This window comes from Rattus norvegicus, chromosome 3, assembly GCF_036323735.1.
Source record: "Rattus norvegicus strain BN/NHsdMcwi chromosome 3, GRCr8, whole genome shotgun sequence".
NCBI classification, from domain to species: Eukaryota; Metazoa; Chordata; class Mammalia; order Rodentia; family Muridae; genus Rattus; species Rattus norvegicus.
Genome location: NC_086021.1, coordinates 92,767,093 through 92,782,839, shown reverse-complemented (window position 1 = coordinate 92,782,839; position 15,747 = coordinate 92,767,093). Strand labels below are relative to the sequence as shown.

Genomic DNA, 15,747 nt, shown 5'->3' with positions numbered 1-15,747 from the left:
TTCAAATTATTCAGACTTTTCATTTAAAAATTTACAAATATGGATTAGATATCCCTAAGCCTATACAACTGTAGTTAATATTCTTTTATCTTATAACTGAACCTAAAATTTTCACAGCAGTATAAAACAGTTCAAGATAATCAGCAGCATTGAAGTGAACTTGGATAAATTAATGATATCTTTTGTTTCAGTACAAGTGTGAAAACTGTTCTCTAATATTACATATGACAATCAAGAAATCTAAGTGAAATGAGATGTGCAAATAACTGTCCACTCTCCATACCTCATGATTTATACTAGTTATTTATTGCTTTTATCAGGACCATCATCACCATCATTCTTACCACTTACCATGTGTAAACGGATGGTGTATGAAACTGTACCCAAGCTCTAATTCTTACAAATAGGAATAATCATAATTGAAACAATGGAATATGGATACTATTCAGTGTTGGTTTATTCTTTCAGGGATGGTATTATACCTTATTTTCATATAGTGACATTTGTACAATTATTAATTTGCCTTGCCTGTATTTATGCTGTTGTTTCCAATAAAAGTAAAAAAATATCTTTTGATAAATGTGGCTTATTTTATGAAATTCTAACAGAATATTTTATGAATATACAAAGGGTTCTGACAAATTTCAGAGTTTAAGATATACTTGATCTAATTTTAGTCCAAACTTGTACCCCACCTTAAGTGGGTATTATTATAAGAAAGGAAATAATGATACATAGGTAAAATAATGCAGACTATCTTGTCTATTTAAAAATGTATATATCACATTTAAAATTTCTTCTTACATTCTTAGAAGAGAAAACAAGAACCTTGCTTCATCCATCACAGAGAGAACATTACATTGCTGGATATCATCAACTGCCAATGAGAAAAGCAAGAAGCCCAAGAAAATGCAGTACACGAACTATACCAAGCCAACAGAGTTTATATTTATCGGATTCACAGATTATCTGCCGTTAAGACTCATGCTATTTTTAGTGTTTCTCATAGTTTACATATTAACTTTGGTGGGAAATATGGGCTTAATAATCCTAGTCAATATTGACTTAAGTCTTCAAACCCCTATGTATCACTTTCTTAGCAATCTGTCTTTCTTAGATATCAGCTATTCAACAGCTATTGCACCTAAAATGCTGGTAGACTTCTTAGCCTCCAAGAAGAGTATCTCATTTTATGGATGTGCTATACAGATGTTTTTCTTTGCATGCTTTGCAGACGCGGAGTGCCTTATCCTGGCTGCGATGGCATATGACCGCTATGCAGCCATTTGCAACCCACTGCTTTATTCTACATTGGTGTCTCGCAAGGTCTCCTTCAGCCTTGTTGTATTGGCTTATTTTAGTGGAAGTGTGACCTCACTGGTGCATGTGTCACTCACGTTTATGCTTCCATACTGTAGGTCCAATATTGTCAACCATTTTTTTTGTGACATCCCACCTCTCCTTGCATTATCGTGTGCTGATACTCATATTAATGAGCTTCTGCTCTTTGCTTTATGTGGCACAATCCAGACCAGCACTTTCATGGTCATCCTTACTTCTTACGTCTGCATCCTCATTACTGTTTTGAGCATCAAGTCCTCAGGAGGCAGGAGCAAAACATTCTCCACCTGTGCTTCTCATCTCATAGCTGTCACCTTGTTCTATGGAACACTGCTCTTTATGTACTTGCGTCCCACCACCAGCTATTTCCCAGACACTGATAAGGTAGTTGCTCTGTTTTACACTGTTCTGTTTCCTATGTTGAATCCAATTATTTACAGCTTTAGAAACAAAGATGTGAAAAATGCACTCAAAAAATTGTTTGATAAACAAGGGACCTTCAGGTGAACGAGTATCCAAATTGTTTATAAATGTTAATTCCTGGTTGCCATTAAAGATGTATACTCTCATTATTAAAAAAACAAAACAAAACAACGAATAATTTACTTTTTTCTGTAACTTTATTTTTCTCTTTCATTTTTTAAAATTTACTCTTTTTTTCCAATCCTGATTTTATCCATCTCCAAGTCTACCGTCTGACTGTTCCATTTCCCATAACTCACCCCCCTACCCCTGTCTCCATAAGAATGCCCCAATCCCACTACCTCTACCCTACCAGACCTCCCCAGATCTTGGGGCCTCTAGTATTTCCAGGGTTAGGTGCAACTTCTCTCACTGGGGCCAGACCAGGCAGTTCTCTACTGTAGATGTCTTGAGGGTCTCCTATTAGCTGATGTATGCTGCCTGGTTTGTGGTTCTGTTTCTGAGAGATCTCGGGGGTCCAGGTTAATTGAGACTGCTAGTTTTCTTGTAGGGTTGTCCTCCTCCTCAGCTTCTTCCAGCATTTCCCAAATTTAACCACAGGAGTCAGCAGCTTTTGTCTATTGGTTGGGTGTAAATATCAGTATCTGGTTCTTTTTTCTGCTTGGTGGATCTTTCAGAGGTCAATCATGATAAGACCCTTTTTCATAAGCACACCATAGCATCAGTAATAGTGTCAGGCCTTGGGACCTCCCCTGGAACTGGATCCCAGTTTGGGCCTATCATTGGTCCTTCTTTTCCTTGGATTCTTCTCATTTTTTCCCCTGTAGTTCTTTTAGATAGGAATAATTCTGGGTCACAGTTTGTGACTGTGAAATGGCAACTCCATCCCTCCTCTTGATGCTCTGCCTTTCTACTACAGGACGGCTCTTCAAGTTCCCTTGCTCTACTGTAGGGCATTTCATTTTTGATCCCTGGCTTTAATTTTTAAGAGTCTCTAACCTTCTAGGTCTCTGGTACTTTCTAGAGAGTCCCTACCTCTTACCTCCTGATGTTGCCTGTTTCCATTCTTTCTGAAAAAAAATTTACGAATGTTTTACTTTTATAATATAATTTTACCACTTTATTTACTCCAGATGCAAAGAGATTGATAGGTGTTTATTCTTCCATTAACTGAGATATTTCTCCATTTATTCACATCTTCAATTACTTTCTTTAAGATTTCACAATTTCATTCAATATTGGTTACATTTAAACGAATTATTTGACTGTATTTACTAAGACACTTTTTTTACTTCTTTTTCCAATCATTTGCAACTGGTATTTATGAAGACTATTCAATTTTAACACTAACAATTAGTCTTAAACTTCTATTGCATATATTACAACAGTCATTTTTATAATGTATAAATTATTTTGTGCAAGAGGTCATGAAATTTTTAAACAGAAAAATTTTAATGTTCCACTTTTCAAAATAGAAGATATTTTCATCCTTTTCTGAATAATTATGACTACAAATTGTATTACTATGTTACTTAATAATCGCATATATATGTGTCCATTGAGAAAAATATCAGTTGTTGCTTTTCTATACATAGCTTTAATATGATTTAAGATAACTAATTTTTGATTCAACACTACTGAATTTATTCATATAATTCACCTAAAATATTTTTTGCTACAATTAAAAGTCTTTTAAAGAAATCATTGAGAAAATTTAAGAATTAAATTCTAAATTTAATCTACTAAATCATTGATATTCACCATAAGCTTTCCACTCCAGCGTAAATTGTATTTTTTGTATTTTTAATATTATTAATATTGTCATCATATTTTAATGTCAAATATACAAAATGAATAGAACATTTGTGAGAAATAACTCACAGTTTTAAGTTAAATATGACAAGTACATTTACACATTTGAAATTTACAACATCTGATTGTATGAGTGTCCATATGTGTGTGCATATATGTCAATACAAGTTCATATTCACAGATGTACATATGCATATGCAGTTCAAGGATTGACAATGGGCGTTTCTTTCAGTTGGACAGAATCTTCATTTTTCTCTCCCTGCGATATGGGACTCTCTCAATTCAACAACACAGGTTGACAAGCAGTCCTCAAGGACTCTCCTCTTTACCTTTTTAGGTCTGTGATTTCAGGTTCAAGCCATCATGCTGATCTTTTCTGTCAGTGATGGGATAAACTATGTCATATTTGTGGCAAATAGTTGATTTTTTTTTCTTTTTTGGTTCTAGCCCACAAGCCCCTGTGTATCTATGGCTGCCAATGTTCTACATGCAGAGTATTAATTCCTTGATGCATCTTCATAAATCACACTAGCAACATCACAATTTCACAGCAAGGATACATTATGAACTTTAATGAACATGATGTTATATTCATCATCCTGATCATTAAACTATAACTTGGCATCAAACTATAATTTCCAAAGTCAGAAAAACATAAATTCTCTCAAATAAACAGGGTGATTAACAAAGAAACATAAATTAGCTACTTAGTTGAAGAACTAATGAACAGATATAAACTTTAATAGATGTAAGGAAAATTAAAATTTACACAGTAATGTAATGTGCAGTTCTGTGAAAGTAAATGTGACAATGAGATATTATCTCGTGGTGAAATTTTAAATCCATCCAAAAAGCATTCTGTTCTACTTATTTATCTCACTTTTATAAACCTATGCAGTCGCTCACACCCAGCAGTGAACTGAGTTTGTTTCCTATTGCAATACAAAAATAAAGCAAGGGACAAATATTTTTTAAAGGCCATCATAAGTTTTATTAGACATTAAATTTACTTACATTTCAAATGTTATCTCTTGTCCTGGTTTCCCATTTTGAAACCCTTTATCCCATCCTCACTCCCCATACTTCTATGAAGGTGCTCCCCCACCCACACACCCACTCCCACCTCCTGGCCTCGGCATTTCCCTACACTGGGGTATCAAGCATCCCAGAACCAAGGGCCTCTTTTCCCACTGATGTCCAACAATGCCACCCTCTGCAACATATGCTGCTAGAGCTATTCTTCCCCTCATGTGCACTCCTAGGTTGGTGGTTTAGTCCCAGAAAGCTTTGGGGGGGGGTGTCTGGTTGGTTGCTATTGTTGTGTTTCCTATGGTTTGCAAACCCCTTCAGTTCCTTCAGTCCTTTTTCTATCTCCTCCATTAGGGACCCTGTTCTCAGTCCAATGGTTGGCTGTGAGCACTTGCCTCTGTATTTGTCATGCTCTGGCAAAGCCACTCAAGAGACAGCTATATCAGGCTCCCTTCACCAACCCCTTCTTGGCATCTGCAATAATATCTGTGTTTGTTGTCTATAAATGGGATGGATCCCCAGGTAGGGTAATCTTTGGATAGCCTTTCCTTCAGTTTCTGCCCCATACTTTGTCTCTGTATTTCCTCCCTCGAGTATTTTGTTCCCCCTTCTAAGATGGACTAAGAAATCAACTCTTTGGTTTTCCATCTTGTTGAGCTTCATATGGTCTGGGAATTGTATCTTGGGTATTCTGAGCTATTGGGATAATATCCACTTATCAGTAGGAAGCTACCATGTGTGTTCTTCAGTGACTGGATTACCTCACTCAGGATGATATTTTCTGGTTCCATCCATTTGCCAAAGAATTTCATGAAGTCAGTGTTTTTAATAGCTGAGTAGCACTCCATTGTGTAATATACCACATTTTCTGTATACATTCCTCCATTGAAGGACATCTTCCTTCCCCCCTAGTTTCTGGCTATTATAAATATGGCTACTATGAACATAGTGGAGCATGTGTCTTGTTATATGTTGGAGCATCTTTTGGGTATATGCTCAGGAGTGGTATAGCTGGGTAGTCAGGTGGCACTATGTATAATTTTCTGAGGAATCGCCAGACTGATTTCATAGTGGTAGTATCAGCTTTCAAAGCCATCAACAATAGAGGTGTGTTCCTCTTTCTCCACATCCTGCTTTTACCTGAGTTTTTTATCTTAACCTTTGTGACTGGTTTGTGATGGAATCTCAATGTTGTTTTGGTTTGCATTTTCCTGATGACTAAGGATGTTGAACACTTCTTTAGGTACTTTTCAGCCATTTGATATCCCTCAGCTGAGAATTCTTTGTTTAGGTCTGTACACCATTTTTTTAAATAGTGTTATTTGACTCTCTAGAGTCTAATTACTTGACTTCTTTGTATGCATTATATATTAGCCATCTATCAGTTCTTTTCCCAATCTGCTGCTTGCCGTTTTGTCCTATTGACAGTGTCTATTGTCTTACAGAACCTTTTCATGTGGCTCAAAGAACAAATGAGGTAGTATTCCTTCTGTTTCAATTTTTTGGAATAGTATGAAGAATATTAGTACTAGGTCTTCTTTGAAGGTCTTCTAGAATTCTCACTTAATGCATTCACAGCAAATATTTTCTCATGTTAGAGTCAGGGATAGTGGGATGAGTGGGGTGAAGGAATTTTGAAGGCGAAGGTCTTGTGAACCATTGGTTATGGGGTTAGACAAGAAAGGAAAGGGACACCACATAAGGCTTTCTGATACAGAGCTTGGGATAAGAATGTGGGGAATAGTCCTCAACCATAGTAGGAGAGGCAGAATTTTACCTTTAGCTTATTTTTTTGCCATGGAAGGAAAGGAACTTGAATTAGCACAGCATGCCTGCTGTAGGTCTGGCCTGTCACAAACCCAGGAACTGAGAAAAGGAGGAAACAAGGAAGAGATCAGTAGGATCTACATAAAAAAGGAGGAGAAGGGCAGGGAAGGCTGCCATAGATGTTCTCCTGCATAGCTGTGGCCGATAATGAAGGATTGTATTTAGGGAAACACAGCTAGAAAGCAGACATAAAGATTATATTCAGGGAGAAGAAGTAATGGAGATGGTTTTCAGCTTTAGCATACATGTTTCCCTGTTCTGTTAAACTGGTATTACTTGCTACTGTTGGAGGATATCATAATGCAATGAGTTGGTGTAAAGGATGATGGGGGAGAAGATCTTTGTGATCTATTGGGGATATCAGAAAAAAAAACTGGTGTTCACAGCAGGTTTTCTCTTGCAGAACTATGTATTAATGTATTGGATATTAGTCCTCTATTGGATGTAGGATTCGTAAAGATCTTTTCCCAATCAGTTACTTGCCATTTTGTCCTAATGACAGTGTCCTTTACCTTACAGAAGCTTTACAGTTTTATGAGGACCCATTTGTAGATTCTTGATCTTAGAGCATAAACCATTGGTATTTTGTTCAGGAAAATTTCCCCTTTTTTTGGAGGCACTCCGAGCTATGAGTTTTCCTCTTAGCACTGCTTTCATTGTGTCCCATAAGATTAGGTATGTTGTGGCTTCATTTTCATTAAATTCTAAAAACTCTTTAATTTCTTTCTTTATTTCTTCCTTAAACAAATTATCATTGAGTAGATCATTGTTCCACTTCTATGTGAATGCAGGCTTTCTGTCTTTTTTTGTTTATTTGTTTGTTTTTGTTTTTGTTATTGAAGACCAGTCTTTGTCCATGGTGATCTGATATGGGATTATTTTAATCTTCTTGCATCTGTTCAGGCCTGTTTTGTGACTGATTATATGGTCAGTTTTGGAGAAGGTACCATGAAGTGCTGAGAAGAAGGTATATTCTTTTGTTTTAGGATGAAATGTTCTATAGATATCTGTTAAATCCATTTGGTTTTTATCTTCTGTTAGTTTCACTATGTCTCTGTTTAATTTCTGTTTCCATGTTCTGTCCATTTATGAAAGTGGGGTGTTGAAGTCTCTCATTATTATTGTGTGAAGTGCAATATGTGCTTTGTCTTGTAGTAAATTTTCTTTTATGAATGTGGGTGACATTGCATTTGGAGAATAGATATTCAGAATCGAGAGTTCATCTTGGTGGCTATTTTCTTTGACAACCATGAAGTGTCCTCCCTTACCTTTTTTTAAACTTTTGGTTAAAAGTCAATTTTATATGAAATTAGAATGGCCCCTTCAGCTTGTTCCTTGGTACAATTTGCATGAAAAAATATTTTCCTGCCTTTTACTGTAAGGCTATGTCTGTCTTTGTCACTAACCGAGCAAAATGCTGGGTCCTGTTTACATATCCCATCTGTTAGTCTATGTCTTTTTATTGGAGAATAGAGTGCATTGATGTTGAGAGCTATGAGCAAACAATGATGATTTAATTAAAGTTTTTTTTTTCTTTCTTTTTTTTTTTTTCAGAGCTGGGGACAGAACCCAGGGCCTTGCGCTTGCTAGGCAAGCGCTCTACCACTGAGCTAAATCCCCAACCCCGCAAACAATGATTATTGTTTTCTATTTGTTGTTATTGTTGTTGTTGTTGTTGTTGTTGTTGTGGTCGTGGTGGTGGTGGATAGAGGTGGTATTATTTTTGTGTGGCTATCTTCTTTGGGGTTAATTAAAATTAGATTACTTTCTTGCTTTTTCTAGGGTATAGCTTTCCTCCTTTTTGAAAAATATAGATCACTTCATGAATTTATATGCTATCCTTGCACAAGGGACATCTATTCTTCTCTGTATTGTTCCAATTTTAGTATGTGTACTGCTGAATCACACACTTCTCTTGGTATTGCATGAGCCTTGAGTTGAGTGATTTATTGGAGACATTCCTTTCAGTGCTCAGTGTTCCAAGGTCTTCCACTGTTTGTGTAATAATATCTGTCTATGGATTTCTAAATTTGTTTTTATTTTGCACTATGAAACTTCTCTGTTTATAGGTACATTACACACTGATCTTTGAGTATAGAAAATATGATTATAAATAACTTTATTACTACATATTTTTTCTTCCTTCCTTCTGTTTTTAGAGTGGTATTATTTGGCTTTTCTCTTTCTTTTTTTATCTTTATTAACTTGAGTATTTCTTATTTACATTTCTATTGTTATTCCCCTTCTAAGTCAAGTGTCTATCTAGTCTCTGGTTCTTGGTTATCAATGCAGTGTCATAATAAAAGGTAGAAAGCCAGGTAGAAACCAGAGAGAAAAGAGTACAACAAAAACAGTGGGTACTTTAAGTCAACATGAACATTAGCTCATGAGAACTCACAAAGACTGAACAAGCTTGTTAGTCTCTGCCTATATCTTTCCCTTCTGATTTCATGTTTTCATGGGATTGCTAAGGAAGAAAATGAGTTGTTTTCTTTTCTTTCTGTTGATTTGTCTTGTCCAACTCTGAAGTGATAATTTTTTATAGACTTAGGTTTTTCAAAACCTACTGTAACAAGGGTTGTTAAACATTTCAACCTTCCTTGTTGCCCACACCCTACAAGATGTAGGAGAAAATAAGGGTTAATAGGGCAAAGGGGGATGTGAACCTGTTTAGATATAGTTCTTTGGGGTCTTTTTCCAGCTTCCTTATCAGGATATCATCAGTTCAGTCTGTTAGCAAACCACCAAACATGAATCAGTAGATACAGACTTGTCAACTTAGAGGAAAACACAAACAAATCAGTAGCAGCAGTTCGATCCAGGAGAAACCATGGACCTCCACCAAGTTTAAGCGAGTACATAAAAATGTCAAGAAACTGCCAGAATATCATGAGAAGTTCTTTGTTGTTATTATCTATGAAGTTATGACAAGCTAAGATCAGCAACACTGTGGAAGACCAAACAGTGCCAGAGTGTTGTCAGAGGAGATTAATGAAGCAGTGCAAGAAGTACCAAAGCACAAGCCTGTCACACTCTGTCCGGTCATATTTATATACTTTCTAAACATCACATGTCTTCCAATATGTCTGGTTCAGCAAAATATTTATTCAACTTGGTCTTCTAAGCAAAATTTTTTTCATTTGTCTGCTTTTGCAAAACATCCTCTCACCCATGTTGCCTTCAGCAAATCATTAACATGACTGCCCCAATGAAACATCATTATGTCCTGAGTATCCTAAAATTTTCACTTCAGTTTTTGCTTTATATTATACATTATTTTGCTATATTGTTAGAAGCTGAATAAATAAATGAGTGAGTGGAATGGATGAAAGAAAACAAACATAGTCAGGGAAAGGTTAACAACTGAACAATTTATTATACCTGCTGCAAGAGGGAAAATCAGTTTTCTCCAATAGAGTAACACTAGGTATGTCAAACACTCTAGGACAGGCTTCATGTTCAGTAATAGATAATCAATATAGAATGGACTGCATAGGACTATTTTTGTTTTCTCTTTTGTTTGTGTGTATTTATATTTATTTATATACAGTTTGTTTGTTTATAGCTTTTGTTTGTTTAATGTTAGTTTTTGTATTTTTTGTCTTCTTTTGAAAAGTGGCTTATATAAGTGTGTATATGTGTTTATAAATTATTTGATTTATTTATATCCTAATTGTTGCCTCCCATCTTCATTACCCTTCCCATAGTTCCCTCCCCTTAGTTTCTAAGAGAGTTCTCCCCACCTACCCTCCCCCCATCTCCCCTTTCCTAGGGCATCAAGTCTCTAGTCACATCATCTTCCACTGAGGTCAGACAAGGCAGTCCTCTGCTACATATGTGCCAGGGGCATCATCACATCAGCCTGTGTATGCTAGTTGGCTGGTAGCTTAGTGTCTGGGAGCTCTCAGGGGTCCAGGTGAGTTGAAAATGTTTGTCTTCCTATGGGGCTGCCATCCCCTTCAGCTCCTTCAATCCTTCCTCTAATTCTTCCATAGAGATCCCTCTCTCAGAGAACAGTCATGCTAGCCTCCTCTCTGCAAGCATATTATTGCATCAGTAATAGTTCCAAGGTTTAATGCCTGCCTGTGGAATGAATCCCAAGTTGGGCTGATCACTAGTCAGCCATTCCTTCACTCTATGCTCTACTATTGCCTCTGCATTTCTTTTAGAGAAGAAAAATTCTGAGTCAAAATTTTGAATGTGGGTTAGTGTGCCCTTCCTTTTACTGAGAGCCCTGTCTATTTATTGTAAGTGGTCTCTTTAGGTTCCATTTCCCCACTGTTGGGCATTTTGCATAAGGTGATCCCCATTGACTCCTGGAAACCTTTTGCATCCCAGGTCTCTGGGACTTTCTAGAGGTTACCCCCAACATGAAAACTCTCAAGCCCCATCCATGCCTCCACATGTTTCCCTTCATTTGGCTGGCACTCTGAGCTTCTATCCTTTTTACCACCCACCCATACCAGATCCCCACCTCCCCTTTCTTCTACTCCTGATCTGTGGCACTTTCTTCTGCCTCCCATGATTATTTTGTTTCCCTTTCTAAGTGGGATTTAAGCATCTTCACTTGGGATTTTCTTCCTGTTTAACTTCTTAGGATCTGTGAAGTATGTCATGGGCATTCTCTACTTTGTGCCTAATATCCACTTATCAGTGAGTATGTACCACGTCCCTTTTGGTCAGGTTACTTCACTCAGGATGATTTTCACTCAGGATATTTACTAGTTCCACCCATTCACCTACAAAATTCACGATGTCATTTTTTAATAGCTGAAGAGTATTGCATTGTATAAGTGAATTACATTTCTGTATTTGTTCTTCAAATTAGGGAGATCTTGGTTGCTTACAGTTTCTGGCTATAACAAATAAGGCTACTATGAATATAGTGGAGAAGATGTCCTTGTGGTATCTTTTAGGTATATGCCCAGGTTTCTCCTGGTTTTGTTCTTATACTGTTTTTTATAAAATGTAAAAAAAAAGGAAGAAAGAAAATAAAAGTAAAGAAGGTATTCTCCAGAAAAAAGTAGATAGTAACAATCTACTTTAATAGAAGACCATGTGATAGGTATGCCTAAGCCTCCCTACATAAATCTACCTTCACCCCTAAGCAAGCATATGGACATAATTTCTTACAATTTTACAGGCATGCACACATAAAAAATTTTGTACTTTAACCACGTTATAATTAAGACTTCAGAAATCTGTAAGAACTTTATCTCCCTATATATGTGTAAGATCATGTGTGTTTTCATGTGTTGAATTCAGGAATATGTACGCTATTGTAAGGCTTCTACTATGGAGCCACCTATTGTGTGTGTGTGTGTGTGTGTGTGTGTGTGTGTGTGCGCGCACACACACACACATGTACAAGCACTTAAGCTGTGGCAAAAAAAGGCTGGTAAGTAAAGTCAAAGATATAAGTAATAATCTTTTGACATTTTCACAAATCTAATCTCCAGGGATGATATTAAAAGGTGTTTAATGTGAAATGTGATGCATTGTGAGCACTACTCAAAATTTCTGTTTGCTTGGTCTCAGGAAACAATGCATAATAGTTTCAGGTTTTAAAACTTAAAGTGAAACAAAACTTTAAGGAATACAAAAACCTCTTGGCAAATTGTCTTTGCTATAGTTTTAGAGTCTGCTCAATTTTCTCTATGCAAGAAATTTGTATTTGTCTGTTCCAACAGTGTTTCCTCTAAGACTTTTAACTTGCATATTAAAATGTCAAATGTAAAGAAACATACAATACACACTGGCTTATATTATACCCTTGGCAACTCTCAGAGACTAAACCACCAACCAAAGAACATACAAAGACTGGACTGATGCCCTAGGTATATAAGACTCTCTTGTTTGGCCTAAGTGGGAGAGGATGTGCCTAACTCTGCAGAGACTTGACGGGCTGGGAGACAGGAGATAACTGGGGGATGGGACACATTCTCAGAGAAGAAGGGTAGATGTCATCAACAGAGGGACTCTGGGAGGATGAACTGGGAGGAAAGACAGCATCTTGTATGTAAAAAAATAAATTAATTAATTGTAAAAGGAAAATAAAGTTGTTCATTTTCTTAGATGGTATGTTTTCGATTCTTATTTTGAGTAATATGCAGTGCTTGAGGATGAACTTAATGTACTATTTTGACTTGTTCTAAATCATTTTCCACATACTTATCCCCAGTGATAGGCATAGTGTGCCACTAACTTTCTCAAACTTCATTAAAATGAACTTGTATTCCTCTCAACAATTCCTTGTCAGGATTTAAAATAGTCGTAACTTTATTTACTGAACTTTATCTTCATACCTAAAGATATTGTATCATATTTGTTTATTTCTTATTTCCCCGGTTTTGCTTATTTTAAAAACAGAGCATTGGTAGTCTAAAGGACCAAAGGCACCTACCTATAACTTAAATGGGGTAGACTACATAGGTTTAACTGTGTCATGGAATAATTGAGCACAATTAATTTTATTTCTATATAATCAAGGAAACTCATGAAATATAAGCAAAATTATCAATATTTCCAGGTCCCATGGAAAAAGAACACATGCTCTTTTGTTTTGTTTTTTTTTGAAACTACAGTTTTTCTAACATGCCCTAATTAAGGTTTTTTTCTGCCTGAATTCATTCAGTTTCTTCCTATCTCGACTCACAACCAGATCCATTCCAATTAAGTCCCTCATTAGGGGAAAAAAGCTTCTATGTAATAAAATAAGTTATAATAGAATATAATTTAAAATATAACAACTTAAACAATAATGCAACATGCTAACACTAAACCTGGCAAGTATAATTGGAAAAAAATGAATGATCAGAAGGAAAAATCTCAACAGAAGTCATAAGGAGTACCCCCCCATTTGCCTACTTAGGAATACCATAATAATACTGTACTGGATACTACAATGATCTGGTACAAAACAGTGTAGATTCTATGTTTGTGCTTAGCCTATATCTTCATATTATCTTTAATCATGTTAATGTATAGGATATTGTGTTCTTGGTGTCCTCCATCATCTATGTCACTTCCACTATTTCTCTATCCTCTTCCACGGGATTGTCTGAGTGCCAAGAAATGGATTTTATATACAATTTTATATCTAAATGGAGTGAAGTATTCCAAGGTTCATCTAGATGTTCTCAATGTTTTAAGTGTGTTTCTGTACATATTGTCTGCCCGTATGTCTCTTTATTTCCCCTGCTGCAGAGGAAGGTACTTTGATGTTGTCTAAGAATAGCACGTATCTGCGACTATATAAGATATCTTTAGGAATAGTTTGTATTGCTACACTTTTTGGTAGAAGAGCAGTGTTTAGTTTTACCCTTGGTCTTTTGGCTACCAAATATCAGGATCTTGTTCATGGCAGTTTTATGCATGGATTCTCTCTTTACTTAAAAGGGTCTCGTAACAGTCAAACATATATGGTTACCCAGAAAAATCTCTCTTCTATCCCTAATAGTTTTAATTCCACATCTTTACATTTCCTTTTTACCAAAATTGTCACAATATAGGATTTCCTAGAAGTCAGTTTATTTAAAAATTTGTCATAAACTTTATTTCTTGTGCAGCCATTTACCATACCAATAAAATTGTATGCAAAATGATACATAGTTATTCCACTTTATGGGGACATTTGTAGAAACAAGTTAAAGAATTTATAAAAGCCAGGCTATTTTAAGCACTGTAAGTTTTCTGTGAAACACTAATGTTATTAATAGAGATTATTAGAATATTCCTTTGAATTAAGTTTGTATCTGACTCCTCTAAAGGGACAATATCCCTAAGATTTTAACATGAAATATTTATCTTAAGTATTTTTTAAGTTTCATAATAATGTAGATTTTTGCGGTTTTTTGTTTTGGGGTTAAATTGAAGATTTTTGCCTGATGTGTCATAAGAATGAATCAACTATTGTTTATTTTAGATGTGCCACTAATATAATTTTAAATAAAGTGGGTCTGAATATTCATGTACAGTTTTCAGTAACAGGAAATATTCAAGAGGCACTGTCCTCCCTACATATCAACCTCTCTGCTGCTTACTTCATATTCTTATTTCTCAGCTGTAATCAGAGGGTTCTACATGGGGATGACCAAGGTGTAAAATAGAAAAGTGCTTTTCCTTGGAGTACTGAGAGCTTGGCAGGATATAATTACAAGTGAAAGGCCCATAAAATAAAGTCACATCTGTCAAATGTGAGGCACAATGAGAAGGTTTTGTGCCTTCCCTCAACTGAACAGATTACACCAAGGCAGGGAGGAACCAGATCAAATGAAATGAGATGAAATGAAATATAAAATAAAAAACCCAAGTCTGGTTTATACAGTATTATAGATTGATTCTGAACTTGGTGATGCTAGAACAGTATGTTCTGTATCCACTACTATATTGAAATTCATTGCCAAGAAATACCAAAAATTATGATGTCAATGTACCAAGAAGATATGGTTTTTTGTAGTTCATTAGACTCCATAGTGATCCTATGTTACATTTATACGGGGAACATGATATGCTCACCTGCCTTTCACCATATTCTATCACTTATGAATGTTCTTCTTCATTGCTATCTTGTCATATCTGGGATAACAAAACATAAATTGAAAAATTACCTATGCCAGATAAGTCTGTGGGTCTGTCTGTGGATATATTTTCTTGATTTCTAATTGATATGAGAAGTTCCAGCCATCTGTGAATGATGCATGTTTTAGACAGGTGGTCCTTGGTTACATATGAAAGATACCTTAACACAAGCTTGGACGAAAGACAGACTAACGCAGTGTTTGTATTGTTTAGGATTACTAACTTATTACATCCACAAAAAGCAAAACGTAAGAGAAATTAGTCTCACTACAAGATGTTGCTGTGATGGAATGGAGCATGTGCTTTTTTAAGGATTATGAAAATATTTGGTACATTGGATAAGAAAAGGCACTGGATACTTAGCTTAGTGTGCTGTTATGGGAACCAGGAAGATCATGATGAGAGTAGTTTAGAGAGTGAAAGCTTGTGCAGTTTTAAGTGCAAGCAAAGACTCTATCATCGTCATTTGTATGATATGTTGGATTAACAATCAGTGGGAATAACCCTGTAATTCACTGGGTCAATGTATTTTGGTCTTCGGGGTAGTAATTTTTAGAGTGAGCACAAAGAAACTATAGTCAGTAGTTAAGAGCAGAACTCATGTCTACATCTCCAGCTAGCTGATGAACTAAGTAACATTTAATAACTTCCTACATGGCACTAGTTTTGACAGCATGAAAACTATTAAATTTAAGATGATATCAAGATAACTTGATAGTGTATATCAGGATTAGA

General features: G+C 35.9%; 1 protein-coding gene, 1 non-coding gene and 1 pseudogene across 2 annotated transcripts; 1 reads left to right on the top strand and 2 right to left on the bottom strand.

The window, feature by feature from the left end:
* Positions 1–909: 909 nt before the first annotated feature.
* Or5as1 (olfactory receptor family 5 subfamily AS member 1) lies at positions 910–1,848 on the top strand. Its single transcript, NM_001001052.1, has one exon. The coding sequence runs from the start codon at positions 910–912 to the stop codon at positions 1,846–1,848; it is 939 nt and encodes a 312-aa protein (NP_001001052.1).
* A 6,388-nt stretch (positions 1,849–8,236) lies between these two features.
* Positions 8,237–8,340, bottom strand: LOC120101961 (U6 spliceosomal RNA). The gene has a single exon (XR_005503014.1). It is a non-coding gene; the product is annotated as a U6 spliceosomal RNA (small nuclear RNA).
* Olr543-ps (olfactory receptor pseudogene 543) lies at positions 14,471–14,788 on the bottom strand (annotated as a pseudogene).

Excerpts from the sequence above, each read along its gene's own strand:
- Or5as1 (NM_001001052.1), top strand. The coding sequence starts at position 910 with ATGCAGTACACGAACTATACCAAGCCAACAGAGTTTATATTTATCGGA.